General features: G+C 37.4%; 1 protein-coding gene across 1 annotated transcript in view; it reads left to right on the top strand.

The window, feature by feature from the left end:
• The window catches only part of itga9 (integrin, alpha 9), a 62977-nt gene that overhangs the window by 5395 nt on the left and 37177 nt on the right, over nucleotides 1-20405 (top strand). Inside the window, exons 4-15 of the mRNA XM_020921420.2 lie at nucleotides 2292-2415; nucleotides 4541-4608; nucleotides 7600-7729; nucleotides 7833-7918; nucleotides 8560-8622; nucleotides 9496-9633; nucleotides 10470-10575; nucleotides 12860-12954; nucleotides 14083-14173; nucleotides 14468-14513; nucleotides 14858-15015; nucleotides 17211-17371. Coding sequence (XP_020777079.1) covers nucleotides 2292-2415; nucleotides 4541-4608; nucleotides 7600-7729; nucleotides 7833-7918; nucleotides 8560-8622; nucleotides 9496-9633; nucleotides 10470-10575; nucleotides 12860-12954; nucleotides 14083-14173; nucleotides 14468-14513; nucleotides 14858-15015; nucleotides 17211-17371 — 1266 coding nt within the window. The remainder of the gene's footprint in view (nucleotides 1-2291; nucleotides 2416-4540; nucleotides 4609-7599; nucleotides 7730-7832; nucleotides 7919-8559; nucleotides 8623-9495; nucleotides 9634-10469; nucleotides 10576-12859; nucleotides 12955-14082; nucleotides 14174-14467; nucleotides 14514-14857; nucleotides 15016-17210; nucleotides 17372-20405) is intronic.

The raw sequence follows: 20405 nt of genomic DNA, 5'->3' as shown, positions 1-20405 counted from the left end.
TGTACCAATCTACATAATCCCACATCTTACTTCATATATTTGATGTCTTCTGTATGTATATAAAATGTAGAAAGTAGGAAACATAAAGAAAAAAAAAAAACATTGAACAAAACGATGTGTCCAAACTTTTGACGGTAGAGTATGTCAAGATACCTATTTGGCCTTTTCAAAACTATATCCACTTTCACTGTTTGTCTGGCCTTTTTTCCATTTTAGTGGAATTTGTTGGCGAGCCTTCCGGCCCATTTACTCTTGGCCTTTGTAGTCCTTCAGTCAAACCGTGTTGGATATGTCAACTCTTAGAATCTGAGCTTTGAATTGTATAACAGCTGACTTTTACATGCAGACAGACCCTGTCCACGTGTTACTGTAATGCAGTAGGTTTTTTTTTTTATTTGAATGGCGTCACATTTCCATGCATGCAGAGGGGAAAGGCTGTGGGGCAGATGTTGTATGGTGCTGATTTAATCTGGGGGTCCTGTTTGTAACTAGTGAGGTCTTTAACAGAGTAGAACATGACATGCACACACTCCTTATATGGTCATTCTCTATCAGAGCAGAAAACCAAGAGGACTTCAGTGTTTTTAGAAGAGCTTCACTCAAAGTCAGTTGCAGTGTAGAGACCATGCACTCCTATTGTTAGTGTTAATCGGTAAAAGTCATGGTTTAGTATGCTGCAATGGATAATGGACCACAAAGTAAATAAAAGTATTAAATAATTACAAAACTTTGTCAAATCAAAACTACACATGATATGGTACTTTTGTCAACTGTTTAGTATTAACACTATTGGTATACCTCCACAACCACTACTACTACTTTTAATAAAATACTGCTACAAAAACAATTTCTACTGACCCTGCATTCATGCTACTGCTGCTATTATATTATGCTATGTATGCAAAGGTTGTGTATTTTCTTATTCTGGAGAAGTATCATTTTTATTCTCTGATATCTAGTCCATCTAATGTTATGTGTGGCCTCAAACTCTGGCTTGATTTGGCTTGGCTGTTTTATGTGTGGGGGCGGGGGGCTGCTGGGGTTAAACAATTCAAGGGGAAATTAAGTGAACTCTGTCTGTGGAGGAGCATCGAAGAGCCTCGGGGTGCACCACCACAATCCCCCAGGGAGGTCACTTATTACCACACATACACTCTGACCACTCTGCACTGTCCCAAATCAACAGTGTCATGTTTGGTTTAACACATCATTTCAGATATAAGTATCTAAGATATTTAGTTTAGAATATTATTAAATATTACTCTGGTGTGTTTTGGAGTGTTTCCTATTCCAATATTTTAAACCAATGGGTGGCGTTTGATGTGGATTTTATGTCATGGATTATCTGAAATGCATATGCAAAAGTGGTAAGAGATATAGATGTATAAAAAAAAAATGATCAAAAAAGTTGTTAAATGTTGTGGAAATATGCAAGTATAGAATATGAAGTGATATATTAAAAACAGCAAACACATGTCAAAAAGAAGTAATAAAAACAAACTAAATATTTCAAGGGTATAACGTGATATTTCTGCAAATCGTTCACCTCAAGTGGACATTTTAAAACTGTTTCCTGAATGGATTTGAGAAGAAACAGCTGTTTGTTTGGCTGTTTGTGTCGGGCTTGCCAGAAATAAGCTTCTTTAGTTGAAACAGACAATACCCTACTTGCAAAGAAAAATGAATTTCATATTGTAAAGTGAGAAGCAATAAACTGCTAATGGACATAATTGCATCCTGCTGTCCAGACCAGAACCACTCCTATTTAAGATAATCTGTTTGGAAACATGTTGATTTTTACTACAACCCTAATGAGAAAATTAGCTGACAACTATCTATCTTCACTTATTAAATCTTTTTGGGAAGCTCAGATTGGAGATATTCACACCACAGACCAAAGCCCTTATGGTCAGGCCTGGCTGCTCTTTAATTGACCCCTTTTTATTGACAATGATGACAGCCGCACAGACGCACTGACTCCAGCTTGGTGAGAGGGGCTTAGGCACTCACCGATTCAGCCTCTGCCTCCCGCCTCTCACTGTTTGTGTACTGTGTCAGTGACATTTTCCCTTGTTGATGTACAGCCAGTTGTTTTTAGTTGGTGTTCCCACAAAGTACAAAAGTTCAGTTTTTAGTACAAAAGCTACAGGTTTAAGTTTATTTAAACATTATGCAAAATACTGAATAAAATCAATAAATTACACAATGTACATATACCATGTTTTAATCTAGTAGTGTAATACATATATGTTATTCTTTGGCTTTTTTCACACCACTTCCTTCTCTCATAGGCCTGTGCTCACCGATGGAAGAACGTCTATTACGACTCAGAGTATATTTTACCCCATGGATACTGCTCCATCATCTCTCCCAATCTACAGGGTAAAACCAGGCCACTTATCCCCTGTTATGAAGGTAAATACACGCACCCAGCAACTTATTAGCTTGTTCCACCTTTGTTTACTTTTAACATTGTTTTGGCTAATGCATCTCTATGGGCGCTTTTGCACAGCAGAATGGAAGATTTTGTCGATAATGATCGCTTTTAGATATCCAATCCCAAAGTCTATTGTTACAATATTGTGCTATTGGAAATCGGAAATCTGTGCAAAACAAAAATCAAGGAACATGATTTGAATCTGAATGTATTTTATCCTGGTCGTAGAGGCCATGGTACCTGCCAAAATATACAAAACATTTCAAATACAGGAAATTGCTTTTAAAGAATTGAGCCACGTAGAGCCAGCCAAAGTCACAAACATTGGTCCCAGGAAAACTGTTGGTATTCAAAGCAGAGCATCCAACACAAAAACACATCATTCATTAAATCAAGCTGATGAAAACAATCTTTAATGACACGCCAGACACATTAAGAACAAATATTCATCAAAGTCATTCCAGCACTTTAAAAATATGTAATCACCAACCCCAGATTTGGAGTTCACATGTGCGTTGTTTTATAAATGTGTCTCCTACTGCATAAATTACAAGTTTGTGCACACAGGAACATGGTACTTGTAGCTGAGAAATGTACAGATCATGTATAAGAAGTGTAAATATTTGAAGCAAAGGGGAAATAGTATATCAGTCATATTATGATATAACAAAAACATGTGCAAAAATCTGTTGTTTTTAAACCACAAATGCTGTAAACTGCAACAGCCAAGACAAAACTACATCCATTCTCACACTTTTTAAAGGCTTGTAAAACAGGTAAGTATGCGTCATTGCACTATAAAAGAAAGCATGAAAAAAAACATCCCATCCTCCTGGTAATAATCCTCCTCCTGGCTCTTGTGTTGTGGTTAGTGTTGTCATGATCGCACGTGATGGCTACAGTCAGCACTACATTACCGTTAGCAGCCCCACATGCCTTTGGTCTGGCTCTGAATACTCTAGTAGCAGTTTGAAATCCTTGTGGGGTCCTTCTCAAGTCTACACTCTGGCTACATCATAATTTAAAAACACTGTTACCTTAAAGTGTCAAATAATTGAGTAATACATGTGGGGCACATACTTTTACAATGTAACACCTTTTAGCGAGCAGCTTGATAAGGAACAGTGGTTTTCCATAATTTTCTGCCAAAACCTTCATGCTATCCAAAGAATGTTTCTGTTTTGAACCGACTCAAAAAGAGCCATTTGCACTGCAGGTTGCTTTGCCTTCTATAGATTTTATAGAATTATTAGCCTGTTACACATGTGTAGAAGAATGCGTTATATAATTGGCATTAAGCTGAGTCATTTAAATGTGCGCATATGTTGGGTGTTATGTTTTTTATTTTACGTTACCAGAGTCGCACTTCCTCTCTTGACTCTTGTTGGCTGCTTGAGAAGCCAAGAGTTCGTAGGGGACTGTGTTTACAATGCATTTTCCCCAAATCCAAACTCAATATTTTTGTAACGTGAGAACTGAGTCCCCCACCACCAGAGTCGAGGATCTTGTAGAATGTGGTGGTTCCCAAACTGTTGAAAGGAGAACAGTGTAGGTTCACAGGCTTGATCTAGTGGTTTTCAGGGGGTCATGTCCTGATTATTTCAGTTTGGAGTTAGCTTTTATAACCCTTTTGATTCTTTGGTTGGAGCTCATTTTTAAAATATACTGCTGTGGTTATAGTTAAGTTCTTTTGTCCTAAGACCCTGGATTTAGTTGTGCCACGAACTTGGTTCAATCCTGAATTCATCCTTGTTTTCATCTTATGCCTTTGGATATTAGTTCAGTTCTCAGTAGGTTATGTCCTGACTTGGCTTGACTTGATTTAGTATTAAAGTCCTGTTTTAGAAGTGGTTTAGTCTCTAGTCCTGGTTTAGACCTGGTTTAGTCCTTAGTTCTAGTTTGAACTTGGTTTAGTCCCTGATTCTTAGTCCGTGATCTTTGTATAGACCTGGCTGCACCCCGTCTGCCTGTGTCTGCTGGTGCCCCTGGTTCCTCTGGATGAGACTGGGACTTGAGTAGCTCCATATGGAATGCAGGAAAAACTCCAGTAAACTCTGGCTCAAGCACACAGTGAAATAATTTGTGGTTTGTTTTTTCTTACAGACTATAAGCAGAAATATGGGGAAGAGCACGGCTCGTGCCAAGCCGGGATTGCTGGCGTATTCACCGAGGTCAGTAACAATCCCTGTTCGTCTTCATAATCTCTGTAATTCTCAGTGCCTCTTTCTAACACATTTACTATATTATCTCCTAAACCACATGTGTGAATGGATGACACCAGAGCTCTCTTTTGATGCAGACAAGAAACACTCAGTTTTTCTTGTAAAGATTTTGACTTCGCATCAGAACATTGTTTACACACAACCCATTATTATCCTATCAGTATTGTAACACAAGCTTTGTACATTATAATCCAAATTCATCATTTACATGATAAAGCTTTCATGATGTGCCCCAGTGGTCTAATTATATTTGAGTTAGCCCTGGCTTTGTTTGAAGTTCTGATGAAGTCCCATGCACTTCTCATCCCAATGAACAGAAATAAAATTGGTCTAGTTTAAAACTACATGTCTATCTATGGTTACTGCAGCCCTCTCAGTGTTCCTCATTAAAACAAATGACCTAACAAATCTCTCTTCATCACCTCACGTTACACTGCACTGATTTTGTCAAAGACCACCTCAGCTGATCTGTAAATTCCGGCCCATTAGATTAGAACATAAGAGAGGGTTTGTATCCCCGCAGCCACTGCATTTGACCACTGATAATTGTGGCGTATATGTTTCCATGGACAGAGGAAGGCCCTGTGCGACCCCCAGTGTTTCCACAGATAAAGAAAATACACACACTTCCTGTTCTGTAACTGACGTCTGCTGTTCCTCACTCAGCCATGACATCACCCCTCATGTGTGGGACCCTCATTTCCCTCAAACAGCATCAGTGTATAAACTGTGTATGTTTTCTGAGAGGATGGTCAAACACATGTCAATTTAAAGGACAAGGCTTTGTTTAACTTTCACTCAATTATGCGTAAAATAACAATGGTGTAAAGCTATCGGAGATATCCTGAGCTGAGCTCCTTTATTGCAGATGGATAAAGCCTTAGCCATGCTTTTCTCTTGGAAGTTTGGTGGAGATTCTGCCAACTTCTTGTCTCTATGGAGATGTGATTGCTTTCTCTGAAATGTTCCACAGTATGGCATTAAACCATTATATCTTATATCTTATATAGATATCAAATATATATATATATATATACATACATACATACATACATATATATATATATATATATATATATATATATATATACACATACATACATACATACATACATATATATATATATATATATATATATATATATATATATACACACACACATATATATATATATATATATATATATATATATATATATATATATATATATATATATATATATATATATATATATATATATATATATATATATATATATATACATATATATATAAATTTAATTCCAAATGTTTTTATTGCTCAATGTACTTTACTTTGATATCACTGCATTCTTACCATCAGTGGCTGCTTTTCTACATGGAAATGGATACATTAAATGCCAAACTTTGTAAATTTTCCTTGGAGACAAGTTGGTGGCAGACCCTTTACCAAAAAAGTTACATAGTGCACCTTCATGGTAACCCCCCAGAATTACTAAAAATATCACCGTGATCATTCATGAAAAGTTATTTGATCATCATCACAGAAACAGCTAACTGCATTTTACTTTTTTCTGGAAGTCCGGAAGCATGATGCATGTAGTTTTAACCCATTCGGACATTTGTTTTCTATAGATTACCTTTATAATTCTTTCCTCATGTTGTCTGTGTGCACTACTGGACCTCTGTCTCGGGTTCCAGTTACAGTCAATTTGAGGCGTATTGAATGATACAGGGGGCTGTGAAATGGCTTTAAATGAATCCTCACATGGCACAAAGAGCTTTTAGGTTAATCTGTTCCCATTTGGTATAAGTGATAAGTATACAGCATGGAGACACATGCCTCTATAGGAAACTTAGAAAAGTCTCAAGAGAAAGTACATGGACATGCAACTCATTTTAATAAACTGAAACAGATTACGTGTATATTCAGAAAAAACAGGAAAATTGATGGGTTTTTTGACTTTGATTATATAAAATACATCCTATCCTCAAGGCTAATCTAATCCAAAACAATAATTTCAGTGCCAAAACCTTGTATGGATAAAAAAAGATAATTACACTAGAATTCAGTTCCTAGGGACATTAGATTATGCAGCCTAATTTTATAGAACATATTTGTAACAACTTTCAATCAGCAATAAAAAAATAAAAGTGTACACAATGACAGACCACTGACTTGAAATGAACATTTGAATTATGTTACTATGATGTGCCTCTACATATAGTTTTTCATTGACTTTTAGTGTATTTAGGAGCCCATTAGACATGGGTTTCACAGATGGGGTATGTCAGCATTGATCTGGTAAAACGTTTGAGGGACCCCCCTCTGAAAGAATGTGAAGAATTCAAGTGAAAACGAAGGCCAACTGTTGGTGTCCTCTCCTCTGTCTCAGACCAGGCTGATACGACCACTGCTGCCATGATGGACAGGCAATTTTTTTGCCTTGTTTCCCATATCATTATTTCTAGCTTGCAACCTCCAAACATCAAAACAGCAACAGAAATGTGTGAACATGTCGTTTTATAGGACCAAGATCAGAGCAAATTCCTGAAAAATATCAAAGCTCAAGCAGGCATGCCACAGGGACAAGGGGAAAAGACATCATACTGTGGTTGGTTTTAGGGTAAATGTGCTCCCCTTTGATTTATATCAAATTGATGATATTTGAGTGTCTGTAAAGTGTCACATTTGACAATAAGCAACCAAAAATACTCTATACTGATAGTACTAAGCAATATTTACTTACATGCATCCTTATATATGTTTTCTCCTCAATACATTAGTACAAACATGTGTGCCATCTGGACATGTGGTTAAGAGCAGATAGTGCAAACCAAGCTGTGGCCGATGGTTAACCAGGGCTTCACCCAGCTCTGTGTTTCCTTTTACTACCGCGGGTTTATTATATGGTTTCACACTACACATATGTGACCAGAGGGGCTGCATTTGCATTTCAGGAGCTGGTGGTCATGGGGGCTCCTGGGTCATACTACTGGACCGGGACAATCAAAGTGTACAATCTGACTTCTGACACCTTCTACAGCCCCAACCAGGAAGAAGTGGACTCACATAGATATAGCTACCTCGGTGAGAGTGAATGCACAGACATCTTTGTCGTAGTCATAAATCTGGAGTGAATTGCGCTGAAAGGTGATGTCCTGCTGCTCAGTGACTGTGTCTGTGTCCTCAGGCTACGCTGTGACCGCGGGACATTTCTCCTCTCACAATGTGATCGACATCGCAGCCGGGGCGCCCCAGCACAGTGGCAGTGGCAAAGTACGGACATCCTCCTCTCTCCCTCATTGTTTAAAACCATAGGATTTATTGTATGCACTAACCTTGTAACTCATTGAGTATGTTACTTTGAAGATAATCACTCACTAATAGGACAAGTAAACATAATTGTCTTACAGTGGAAAGGAAAATCAGACAGAGATTTCCAACTTAAACAGCAAAAATAAAACCAATTTTAATGTGTTGTCCAGATATATTAATCTATTTCAATTGCATTCCTCTGTGTTTAACCCTTTTCTTGGAAACCCCTTTTTAAAATGTCACCAAAATCTTTTCCACTTCTTCATAATTTTGTATTTACTTAATACCCAAAACACTGTTATTTTTAACACAAAAAAACTATCAAAATATTATAATGTCAACAGTCAAACTGATTTTTCCAGGTCCCAATCAATGGAGTCTTGTGGCTCTAAGAAGTGTTTCATTTCCCCTTTGGAAATAGTTGCCTCAAGACAAAGTAAAGAAATCAGCTCACATGTTCTGTCACATCAAATGTTTACTTCACATCTCAAAACAAGTCAAAGGAGATGCCTCTTGAACTTATACAATGATGAAGTTATAAAATGTAACTTTGATACTAACACTGTTAGGCATGTCTGACACCATTTGCTTGTCTTTTGCAGGTTTACATTTTCAAAATTGATGGAGGATCTTTGGTGAAGATTTTTCAAGCCTCAGGGAAAATGGTAGGATGTGGTCATATGGAGTTCCTGTCCTGTTTCAGATCAGCAAACATATTGGATCGAGGCTATGTCCCACTAATGCTAACATGAAAAGGACATGGGTGTGCTGTGTTTATTGTCGCCCGCTGTGGAGATTATGTGGTTGAGTTATTCAGATGCAAAGCAAAAACAGGACTGTAATTATCCTGTTGTTAGAAGTGCACTGTTTATGTCTGCATTAAGTGTTTGGATAGTCCAGGGGAAAATGACTTGCGAGAAAGCAGGTTCAGAGGTAGCTAATGCTTTCCATTCAAAGTAAACAAAAGGAAGTTGGAGTGGCTAAAGGTAAACGTTGAGTAAATATTCATTCAGTTTTGGGAAAGATATTAAAGTGGGAGTAAATCCGCTCAGATTTTGTCTTGTGTCAGTCATGCCAATGTCCACTGGATTATCTCACCCAGTGCTATTATTATCCAACCTCAAACTGTGGGACAGATATAAGTGGTTGCCAGCTAGTTCTGTTACATAGGCCTATAATGAGGATTAAGGGTGCGCTAACAATGTCAGGTTTGGTCCTGGTTCCAACCCAGTTTAGTCTTGATTTAGTCTTGGTCTAGACCAATTTAGCTCTGGGTTTAGTCTGAGCATAATCACTTTCACAACAAGAGTTCACAGCTTTTTAAAATGTTAAATGTTTTGTGGTTTAAGAACAAGTCTTTAAATTACTACTATCTAATGTTTTAATAGGAGTATTTTGACATTTTTTATTGTAGTTGAAGTTTTAGTAATTTTCACTCACTGTAAGCAATATTTTTGTTTACATCCTTAATTAAGTCTACCCAGCACAATAGCCAAGAGCTAACAGTAGCTAACGCTAACCTGTTGCTTGTGTTTCAGATGGGCTCTTACTTCGGCTCCTCTTTGTGTGCTGTGGATCTGAACCAGGACGGGCTGTCTGACCTGCTGGTGGGAGCTCCCATGCATAGCCAGCTCCGGGACGAGGGCCAAGTGTCTGTGTACCTCAGCAAAGGCAATGTAAGTAAGACACGCAATGAACCAGTAACCTAAGACCATAACAGAGAAGAGATAGATTTATGGCTCTACAGTGAACATTGTAAAGAGGACATATGTAAAAATCAACCTTTATAAGCTTTTTACCAGGTTACAATGGTTCTCCCTCATTATTAGCTTACCAAAAGTTGTATTCTAATTGATGTATATTTTAGTTATTCTGAATTGTTTTGCATTCGAGGCAGAGTGCTCAGAAAAATCCTGTTTTCACTTACCCCCAAACCTGCTCACATTTCTGTACATATCTGCAATTATTTGACAGATTAAGACAAAAAAATCAGTAACCATTCCTCAATATTAAAAACATGCAAATGAAAATGGGCTTCTTGCTACCGTGAAATACCACTATACAGAGGCAGGTTTCGCAATTTCTATTATTAAGCCATTTCAGATTAATAATAAGTTTTGCAAAGAACAAAATGTAAACTGATGATCTTTATATCGTTATAGTTTAATGCTAAGTAACAGGAGAAAACTGTTATATGGCTCCTTTAAATCCATAGCAGTGTTGATTTTTCGCACATGCTCTGTTTATTTCTGAACCTAACTCATCGCGTGTCATCACAGTATATAGTGCATCAGTGGAATTAGTCATCCTGCCAAGATTTAACCTTCTGGTTTTTACCCTTATTTATGATTTACTGGTTGTTAAACGTTTGGATGACAGCCAAGTAACTGTTGTGGAGCTCAGGAATTCGAGATAAATCAGATAAAAGATGCAGGTTTTCATTGTGCTTCGGAGGGCTGTTCATTTGTAGTCTTTCATCTGTTGACATTGTTTTTCCTGCTTCTGTTTTCAGGGTGTGATGGAGGAGGGTGGCGTGCTGACCGGAGACAATGCGTACAATGCACACTTTGGGGAGAGCATCGCGGCGATTGGGGACATAGACGATGATGGTTATCAAGGTCAGTCAGGGCTTATTTATAGTACAAGGTTCTCATTAAATGCACTAAGCTATGTTTATTAAGTAATGGGTCATTGACAACAGGATTAAGATCTGTTTAAGAGATTCTGTAGAGGATTAAGATACTAAAAACACTTAATTTACCTTAATTCACCCAAGTTTAATGGGCTATTTTGATTTTGGCTTGGATTTAAGTGCTAATAACCTAGGAACAATTAATCTTATTAGTTTTTCTATGTTTTATTGCAAGATAGGATCAGATAGGCTACACTCAAAATTACTTATAGTTTAAACTTTATTTTGTAATTTTACCTATAGTCAACAAGTATATTAATATACTTTTTGACTGCAGCCTTTCTGGACATATACATTTTGTGCATATTTTGGCAAGCAGACCAACTATTGTGGCTAGCAGCTGCATTGTAGATAATTTGATAATGTCTTGTACAACGATAAGGTTCCCACAATCTTGTAATCAGTTTAGATTGTGGTATAATATAAATGTACTGAAAACACCAGCCTCAGAGTTTCATATATGTATTTCTTTGTCTTATATTTCATTGTCCAATGGTTTTACTATTAGTGCTACTGCTACTACAACTACTACTACTGCTATTGCTACTACTACTACTACTACTGCTACTATTACTACTATTACTACTACTACTACTACTACTACTACTACTACTACTAAATCTTAAGTTAACCACAAGGTAATAATGTCCAGAGGCCCTTAAAGTTTATTTCAGTCCTGTGTATCATTTGACTCAGAAGATATTGTGTACTGCTAAAAGACTTGTGTTGTTGTTGTTGTCATTGAGAGTTGAGATTAATTACAGTGGACCAGGGGGGTTGTTTAGATCTATGGTTAGTCCAACAAAACTCATTATTCATTTGTTGTTCTAACTCTTTTATTTGATCTTGAAAATGTTGTTTTCTCCTATTTTGCTTGGACACAAATCAAAACATCAAAACATCAAATTGATAGAAACTGATGTAATCTGTAACTCTAAAACCAAATTTATAACTTTATCCATGACAGTTATGACCATTCAAGACCAATTAGCCTATGTTATTGTTTCCCATCTTTGAGAGTTAATGGGAGTTTATGTTACTGATTAAGGCTGTAGTCCTTTTATAATATGTATATTTGGAGCGAGTGGACAGCTTAATCTGCCTTTTCACATAGTCATTTTTGGTGAGACTTCTTTTGTCAACCACAGCCCTGTGACTGACATTTTTCAAGTTCTATTGTGACAGTCCAAGTAAATATTTGTTTGCATGTTCCTAAACACACATTCTGTATCCCACCCACTGATGTTATGCCCGTTTGATGTAATGCCCAGTCTACGGTCCACACGTGCCTGCACATATGCTTCGGACACGTGTCCTCTTGGATTAGTTTTTGAACCAGACTCTGGTACTTGGCTTCATCTGTGTGAGATCTGCTCCAGCGCCTGCAGCCTGGCATCGTGCGGGCTGTGTGCAGAAAGATGGCAGCTGTAAGATATAACTCACCATGAAATATGTCACTCTCTCAACGAGACACCAGTTCAGTCACTTGTCGGGGGAAATGTACTTACAACTCCACCACTGCTTTCTGTACGCATCATTAGAGAAGAATACCCACAAAAAACATTAAATATTGAAAACTGAAATAATGGGGATTTCTTTTTTATATTAGACACTAAAACATGAATTGAAAATTTTTGAAACTTTAAAACTGAAACTGTCTCAAAGCTTACAAAAGTCACCACATTAAACCTAGGTCTATAACTAATATAGACTAAACCTAAATTAGCCCTGAATAACCCTTACTACATTAGGACTAAATCAAATAATGAATAGGAATGAAATAGCACAAAATGTCAATAATTCAATAAGTTCTTTATATTGTATTAACAAGTGTAAATGTTTGCATTGTCTAATATTAATATGAAAATAAATTTTCAGACTCTACATTTAAAGTTTGGTTAAGATTTAGGGGCCCAAATGTTAACCAAACTTTTTTTTCCTACTTTAGTTTAAAAATAAACTACTTGTTTTTAATAGAAATATTCCCAAATGGAAATGGAGGATTAGGGACAGCGTTGTTTTTGTGCTTCTGCCAGACCTTTATAGTCTTGTTTCCACTCTCTCACAAGAGTTTTACAGCCACTAACCACTCCTAATTGTCTATTAAGATTCTTACTGTAACAGCTTGCTACGCATACACCATTCAGCTCAGTTAACACTACATGCATGTAAAATATAGTAGTTTTGATGAAATGTTTTTGTCATTGCAGATGTAGCCATTGGAGCCCCTAAAGAGGATGACTACAGTGGAGCAGTGTATATTTATCATGGAGATGCCACAGGGATTATCAAAAAGTACTCCATGGTAAGAACACATCTGTTTTCAATGCTTTATCTATTATCATATTTTTGAATCACATTTGCTTATCATTATGTTCTGAGTAACCACTTAAATTTTCCTTGGCATCAGTGACATCAAAGAAATAGTTAGTTAATGAAGAGCGCAAAGACCGGAAACCGGACAAATTCAACTAACTAAGCTAACCTAGTTTATCTTGGCCTCCAGGAAGTCACCAGAACTAAATGCTTCACAGATACATATTTTCATCAAACAGACCCCAAACAATGCCCTGCTCTGTCTGTAGAGCTATTATTAGATAGTTGCCAGTGTTTTTGAACTTTGAAAAGCAGTAAGGCAGTTGCATACCCTGGTTTTACTGGCTGTGTCTAAATTTCAATATTAATCCGTAACTGTTTATAACACTATTCAATTACAGTGAAAAATGCATTACTCAACTCTTGGTGCTTCGTTTCTCCACTTCGCTTGTGTCCATTGATGCATGCTTTGCTAAGTCAAACAGTAAAACTAAATTGTCCTGAGTGAATGAATAAGAGCATGGATAATTGTCTGTTGTGTAGCTCTCAGTGTTGCAATTTAATGGCCATTGCCCTGTATTTCTGGCAACTTAACTTATACATTTTGTTTACATCACTGGATAAACTGCCTTTTCTTTCCTGTATCCTGTAGCATTGTCTAAAGCTTTTCATCTAAATTTAGCTTTAACTTTGTCTGGTGTGAGAGTCAACTAGCTGCTTGTCTCCATAGAAATGTTATTGCTTTGGAATGCATTCAGCTTACCCATTTTGCATAACTTTAATTACAGGTGTGTTTATTGGAAAAATACCCTGAAAATTTTGTATTATTGCTTTGGGCGGGGTAATCCCTCCACAGATGTCACCTGTAACATGACCTATTAGAATTGCCGTCTTGTGTCAGAGATGTTTAATGTTTTGTGAAACATTCTAAGCAAAACAAAAGTTTCTCCATGGAGGCAAGCTGGTGTCTTACATTTATTACTTAGGTAACTGACTGATTATGTGACCCCGGTTTAGCTGAACCTGTTAAACCTTATAACCTTATAAATTATGGATAAAACACACATTGTTCTCCTTTTGTGTTTGCTCACATAATTTACCAGAATCTGTGTTTTAGAAACTGTCCGGACGCAGCGTGGACCCTGGTCTGCAGATGTTTGGCCAGTCCATCTCTGGCACAGTGGACATGGATGCCAACGGATATGCAGGTACTGACAAACTACAAAGTTAGGCTAATCTTGGAACGGAAATAAATTAGACAACATTATTAAGCAAAGATGGGAAATAATAGCTTTATGAGTATTATGGTTTATGGCCATGTCCTGCAGCATACTTGTAACAGAGGCATCTTGTTTACTGCATTCCTGAGCTGACAGCATGACAGTGCACAGCCTATTGTGCTTTGTTTAAACTTTGCAGGTGTAGAAAGAAAGAAACAATTTATGTTATTTATATAATTTATTGCTGTATAACTAACTATTCCTAACTTTTTTTTTTTGTAGATGTCACAATCGGGGCATTTATGTCAGACAGTGTTGTACTTTTAAGGTGAGCAGAAATTACATGTATCATTTAGTTTGAAATACATTATTAATAATTATTTTCCCAGTCAATTTTCCAACTCTTTCTGTATGTGCATTTAAGATCATAATATGTAATGGTTTGTAATGTCTAGAAGCTTTGACCACATGTTAAACTAAATTAAACATATTTGCTTGCAGTATACTACATTTTCAAATATGTTACTATATGATTGTTTCAGCCTAAAAGTTGAGAAGTGAATATTATGTGTAATGTATGTTTGTGTGTATGTTTGTATGTGTATTTGTGTGTGAGAGTGTGTGTGTGTAAGTCTTACGGGGTCCCTAAAATGTCTCTAAATGTATCTCCAGGTCCCGTCCGGTCATCACAGTAGATGTCTCCATCCTGCTGCCTGTGTCCATCAACATCACAGTCCCCCAGTGTCACGAGGGAAACAACCACAACCTCAACTGCTTCAGCGTCACTGTCTGCATGCGTTTCCGCGGGAGACAGCTGCCCGGCCAAATAGGTAAATAGAAAAAACTGAAAGGAAAAAAGAAACATCAGTTTAAATGTTGGTGAGGGAGATTCACAACAGGGCTGTCACTGGTCATATAAGTTATTTCCACATTTGCATTTCTGGAGTTTTTAAAATCCACCCAATAAAATGAATTCAATTAAGTCTTGTGAGATAATGTGGTGAAGCTGTGGTTGACCATGAATCTTAATCTAGCAGCTGAACATTGATTTAATTGTTCTTTTGGTGCTATTAATAGAAGTGTAATAAGTATTCATTGTCTCTACTTGGAAATTACAACATGGTGTTATTGAGCTGACATTGAAAGGAATGATGATCTAAATATTTGCAATTCTTTTTAAGTATTTTACTACTTTTTGAGGGGGATAGTTTCCAGTAGCACCAATGTGAGTTTTGTCCAGGTTGTGTGCCCCATATATATGCAAGAATAGTTTCCAGAAAAAGATAAAACACAACCTTGAGATGGTAACAATTTTAAGGTCACAGTTTACACTTTAGGAGGGTTCAACAGACTTAACTAATAACAGATAACTGTACATAACTAGGGTGTGCCAGATTCAGTGTAGTTAGCTCCTCTCTTCAGACAGATATTTAAGGCAGTCAGTTGCCAAAGTAAAACATTTTCTTCTTGAAATAGCTAAGTTTTCTTTAGAAATTTACCTTTAAAATGTGTGAATTGAGTAATACAAACCACTTCTATTACAGATGTAGACGATCATTATGGTTGACATTTGGTTTTCCAGGGTCTCTCGGTGTACTTGTTCGATAGTTACCTTTTGGCATTGCTGCTTTGGGGTGTGGTAGCCGTTGAAGTGCTGAGGTGCAGACTTGTTCCAGTGTTGGGGTGTGTCCCTGCCCCACCCCCCACGGGACCAGACCTTCTGTTGTTACATAATGACTGCACTTGCCTGGTCCGTGTGAATAGGCCTTCTCTGTTTGTCCGTCTGGCGTATATAGTGGAAAATAGCATGTGTTTGGGAACTGCTATAATGAAACCTGCCTTTGCCTCCTCTGGTCTGAGCTCATAGCTGGAAAACAGTAGGTCTTGGTTCGACTTGGGTGTGTGTTGCCACCCCTCCCACTGTTTTACCACTATGACACCCTCTTGAAGTCATTTCAAACTAAGGCTGATTCATGTTTGGGAGTATCTGTTAAATGTCTAAAAGACCAAATATGGGCTTCTGGGGGAAAAAATATGATTTCAGTCAAAATAATGTTTAATAATAAATAAATAAAATTTATGTTCTTCAGTATAAGTTAGGGTGGAACCACTAACTTCACAGATGTTGTAGTGTTTTTGCATTGCCCGCTTTCACATCATTACAACTTAAGCTCCACCAGCTTCTAAATTTGTTTCCTCTATTAACTTTTCCCATTAACAACAAATAGGTGTTCTATCCATTCATGTGAAATAACCTTGGCTGTTGTGTTTGATCTATAAATTAAATCTTTAAATCTGAAGTGAGGTTAGACTCTGAAAATGATGTTAAATTGATGGACATTACAGCTTATTGACTTCAACAAGGAGGTTTTGTTCAGTCAAGCTAGTGTCAAAAGAAAATGAAAATCGCCCCAATAAGTGTCCAAATTTCTCCTACTGTCCCACGTTTATTTAAAGGTAATAAAACATAATTTATTTTTATTCGCATTTGACTGCAATTACCAATGACCTCAAGTCTGCATAGTTTTAATAGCTGTTAGAGACAATTATTTCTAAGGGCCATTGCTGCATCTCAGAGGTTCTTAACTATTTAATTATGTGTGAAACCAGTGCATGTTTTTTTAGTTTGTATAAACAAGCTTTAATAAATTGTCTTTTAAAATATGTTGTAACCCTTTATAATACTAGTACATGAATTAATGCATCAATAGCATAATGTATACATTTCTTACTCATGATTTTCCAGCTCTATCTCTTGGATTTGGATTGGCCTTTTTCAGTCTTGATGTAATGTAATTCTAGTGCAGAAAGGTTTCAGATGTGGTTTAGTTTTTGTTTAGATCTGATTTACTAACCCTAAGACCTTATTGACTGGTTCATCATGGTTTTTGAAAGGCATACCTGTCTTACCAAGACCAGTAGTTCTTCTTCCTCTAGTTAATGTCCTTATTCCGTTCAACAAAGCTAAAACTTTTGCACGGAGTTGCTTTGCTCATTTTTGTGTCTAAATTTTGTTTGCATTCAGAGCTGCTATACAACCTGACTGCAGACGCAGATAAGAGGCAGAAGAGCCAGCCTTCTCGCGTCTACTTCTTCCAGAGCGGCTCTCAGGTCTCCCAACTGAGCCAGCAGCTGAGTCTGGACATCAACAGGGAGCAGTGCCAGCGCTACACCGCCTATGTGAAGGTAAGAGTCCTGAGACTACAGCTGCTACTGTGGACTGTGTGTCTGCCCTCATGCGACCCCTTTCCCATGACCTTGAGGCCGCCTACCTCCTCTCTCTGATGTGTGATATGAAGCTATTTGTCGTTTGCTGTTTGTTTGCTTTTTGGTGTGGGCATCAAAATCTATGTTTTTGTAAGCTGAATGTTGACTCCCCTTTTTGTGAAGTTTAAAGGCCAGATCGTTAAGCTGTCCTTATGAACAAGTGATGAAGTGGCAAATGCTGAAATGGTTCTTTTCAGGGACTGACCATAAAATGAAATCTGTTAGAAGAGTTTTTTGTGCCGTGTAGAGTACTGGAAAGCATATTATTTAGCCTTATTTGACTTTTAATCATGGATTTCAAGTGAAGAAAAACAAGGACTGCTATAGCAATTAACAATTCCAAACAACATATCATGATTTGGAATATCAAAAGTCCTGCAAATGGCATCCATAACAGGAAAATGTCATGTGACTGAAACCTATGGATAGTATCTTTTCAACTGGAGAGACTTTTGACACATTCATAAATTTGTTGTGAATAATTCTTTCCTGAGAAATTGTATTGTGGCAAAGGTTTCACATACATCATTGGGGACACCACTCGGGTCAAAGGCAGCAGTACTTGATGGCTTATGAACCCCCTTTTGAAATTAAAGTGTTAATTTCCACTTCTAAATGAACAGCAAATGATGGAGACAGGAAACAGAGTGGGCTTTGTCCCGGTATAGTCGCTCTTTTGTGTTTCCCGGAGCGGCTGCTGTCCTGAGGGGAGACAGCCCTTCCTTCACCTCCTTAATATGAGGGCCCACTGTTGCTCTGTAAATTTCACTGGCTGCTTAAATGTGCACTCCAGGCGCTTTCTCTGTGGGAGGCTCAGCTGCTGATGGGGGGGCTACTCCCGCGCCGGACTCTCTTCTCCCATCCTGAGATCGGGTTTAGTCCTGGTTTATAATTGGTCTAGTTTGGGTTTTAGGTTGATTCACTCTTAAATGTGTGCTTTAGGCAATTTTGCAAGCCAAGGATAAGCTGGTGATGACAGGGGCTTTCATGTGCCTGATGGTTCTCTTTCTCATCTTATTTATAGGTTTCAGAGTGATAAAATGTAAGCACCTTTGTTCACAGTTCAAAATAATACTGTATCTCTTCAATGGTCATAAGCCTTCAAAATGGCATCTATAAACAGGAAGCAACCTGCGAATAACATGGTTTAGACTGCGTTTAGACTTTTGTTTTTACTTCTGGACCTGGATTAGTCCTTGTTTAGTCCTCTTTAACCCTGGTTTAGACTTGGTTTGACCTTGTTAAGTCCTGTATATAGTTGGTTTAAACCTGGTTTGGTTCTGGTGTATACCTGGTATGCTTAGAGAGCACTCCAGACATTTTCACCATGGGAGTCTAAGCTGCAGACACTCCTCTCTCATCCAAGGACACTATAATAAGCTCACATTGTAAGGCTAAACTTCACCATCACTATGCACCAGCGAACCCAGTGTGTGTTTTATTTAAACCACAAGTCACAGAGGGACCCACCATTCAAGGTTTACTTTGTGGCCAGTTTACTTTGAGATTGGGTCACGTAAGGTCAAGTTTCTACCCGATATACATTTATGAGACCCCTGTGATCAGTTTACAGGGGAATGAAGAGGCATTGTGATATATTAATTGGGCATCTCAGTATATACAGGTGCAAGGTAGCAGAGTGACAGAGAATTCTGTCTTAACAGGTTAGGTTTGCTAAAATAATATAATAATACTGTGTTCAGTCTAATATAACATTCAAGTAATTCAAGTTATTCAAAATTGTCCATTTAAGTATATGGGATGGACTTTAGCAAGCTTATGAAAAATGGCACATACAAGTTACAGTAAAGAGTTGTCAGTAAAATAAGCATTTGTCTTTTGTACCTCATATATTATGGACACAAACTTTTTTTGTCCTCTTCTGTTTATATTTATTAGTTACAATGTGCTACTGCTACTTGACTTGCATTAGACTGTGAATTCTTCCTTATATTCACTGTGAAAAACAAAAAGATGATATATCTTAGGGTGCATATAGGGAATATAAGCAGGTAGGTCTTTTATTTTTTTTCTTTTAACTCTGTCCACAAAAGCATATTTTAGTTTTTGGCTATGTTTACTCTATAGTATGGGTCATGTGAGTTCAAGCCTCTCCCCAGCTCTCAATATAAATCCATTTAACATTTCAACACTTTGAACTAATCTTGCTAAACACTCCTGTGGGTGGCCAAGTGAATAATATCTCAGTAGTGACTTCCTGCTTCCTCACACTGTATCTGTGGCATCTTTGGCGGAGACACAAACACTCTTGACTCTTAGTGATGTCGCCAGTGTCATTTATTATGCTGCACATGTTACTTCAAAGATGAGCTCCCATTTATAGATCCATTAGGTCAGGACATGATTTATGTTTGTGTGTGGTTCTGTAGTGCAGTTTGGCCCACAGTTTAAAGACCAATGTGGATCCTATTAGAGATGTAAGGTGTGACAGTGCTGCACAGCTGGTGGAAAGACTTTCACTGTTCAAGAACAGTTCAATGTAAATATTTATTATTTAACTCCTTGGTAGACTTTTTTACCTGTTCAGTCTTAAAAGTTTTATCTGTTTGTGATTTTAAAATGGCAGCTGATTTTGAGTTGTTATTGTCAAGCTTGGAGGTAGAGGTTCAGTTAGTGTAGTTTCTGTCTTCCTATGTTGACGTGAAGTGTATTAGAATAATGTTTGACTGTATTAAACAGTAAATGTTTTCCAGTGGCTGAAGCATAACAAATACTGTCCGTTACATTCATACCACTAGCATTCTAGCATAGTTCCTGGCACAATATATGACAGTTTGCTATGGGCATAGTCTATATGAATGTGGGTAATACAAGAATGTGATATATTGAATGTATACTGGGAATAAATCCAGGAATTTCTGTATTCTGTAACAATGATATGAAGCTTTTAGTTCAACTAAATACTGTATTAGAGTTTCTTTTATCTGCAGTC

The sequence above is a fragment of the Boleophthalmus pectinirostris genome, unplaced genomic scaffold (genome assembly GCF_026225935.1).
Source record: "Boleophthalmus pectinirostris isolate CB_2022bp ecotype Guang Dong unplaced genomic scaffold, ASM2622593v1 HiC_scaffold_5, whole genome shotgun sequence".
Lineage (NCBI taxonomy): Eukaryota > Metazoa > Chordata > Actinopteri > Gobiiformes > Gobiidae > Boleophthalmus > Boleophthalmus pectinirostris.
This window is presented reverse-complemented; position numbering and strand designations above follow the sequence as displayed.